Source organism: Aphanomyces astaci, assembly GCF_000520075.1.
Source record: "Aphanomyces astaci strain APO3 unplaced genomic scaffold supercont1.142, whole genome shotgun sequence".
Classification (NCBI taxonomy): domain Eukaryota; phylum Oomycota; class Saprolegniomycetes; order Saprolegniales; family Verrucalvaceae; genus Aphanomyces; species Aphanomyces astaci.
In genome coordinates, this window is record NW_009798405.1 from 86536 (window position 1) to 87274 (window position 739).

At 49.4% G+C, this 739-nt stretch overlaps 1 protein-coding gene across 1 annotated transcript in view; it reads right to left on the reverse strand.

The window, feature by feature from the left end:
* The window catches only part of H257_18193 (hypothetical protein), a gene marked incomplete at both ends in the record, with an annotated part of 988 nt that extends 601 nt beyond the window's left edge, over positions 1-387 (reverse strand). The window contains one exon of the mRNA XM_009847208.1: positions 43-387. Coding sequence (XP_009845510.1) covers positions 43-387 — 345 coding nt within the window. The remainder of the gene's footprint in view (positions 1-42) is intronic.
* Between the last annotated feature and the right edge of the window lie 352 nt (positions 388-739).

Here is a 739-nt window from a genome sequence, read left to right on the forward strand (position 1 = left end):
GTTCGGTTTGTCGTGGGGGTCCAAGTCAAAGAAGATTCCAACCACAGCCAGGTTGTTGTCCTTGTCGCTGTGCAAAACATGCACTTCGAACGGGTATTGCTTGCCCCCGATAGTGTGTTCGCTGGGGGCGTGGCCGTGCAGTTGCAGCGACTGGTACACGTTGCCATTGACGGTCAAATGCGAGTGGGGGCCCGCCGACCAAGTGGCTCTGACGGTGGTGCCCTCATGCGACACCACAGCCGAAGCCGTGCTGAACGCGATGGAGAAGTTGCCGGTGTTGGCCACCGGCTTGGCGCAGACAGGCAAATCGATGGGGGACTGACTCATGAGTGTTTGGCCTGTCACGATGGCGACGGTGGCAGCGATGGCGTACACGAAGAACTTCATGAGGGCAGTTGGGGGGGAAATGAATTATGAGGAACGGATTCGGTTGATCACTGTGGGGTTGCGTTCTAAAAGTGTGTTGTTTGTGTGGGACATTTCTTGGAATGTGGAAGTGTGTTGTTTGTATGAGACATTTCTTGGATTGTGGACAGTTAGTTAGTTGCAAGACTGTATTGTACTATTGCAGTAATACTAGTATTACTGTAATAGTAACGTTACTACTACTAGGATGGTTCAAGTCGTCTAAAGACTACAAAAAGATGCCAGGTCTTTCGACAGCTATTCCAACTTTGTATTGATATTTTTAGGAAAATAAGCCGTAATAAGGATATAACTGGACGAGTCCAACAGAAGT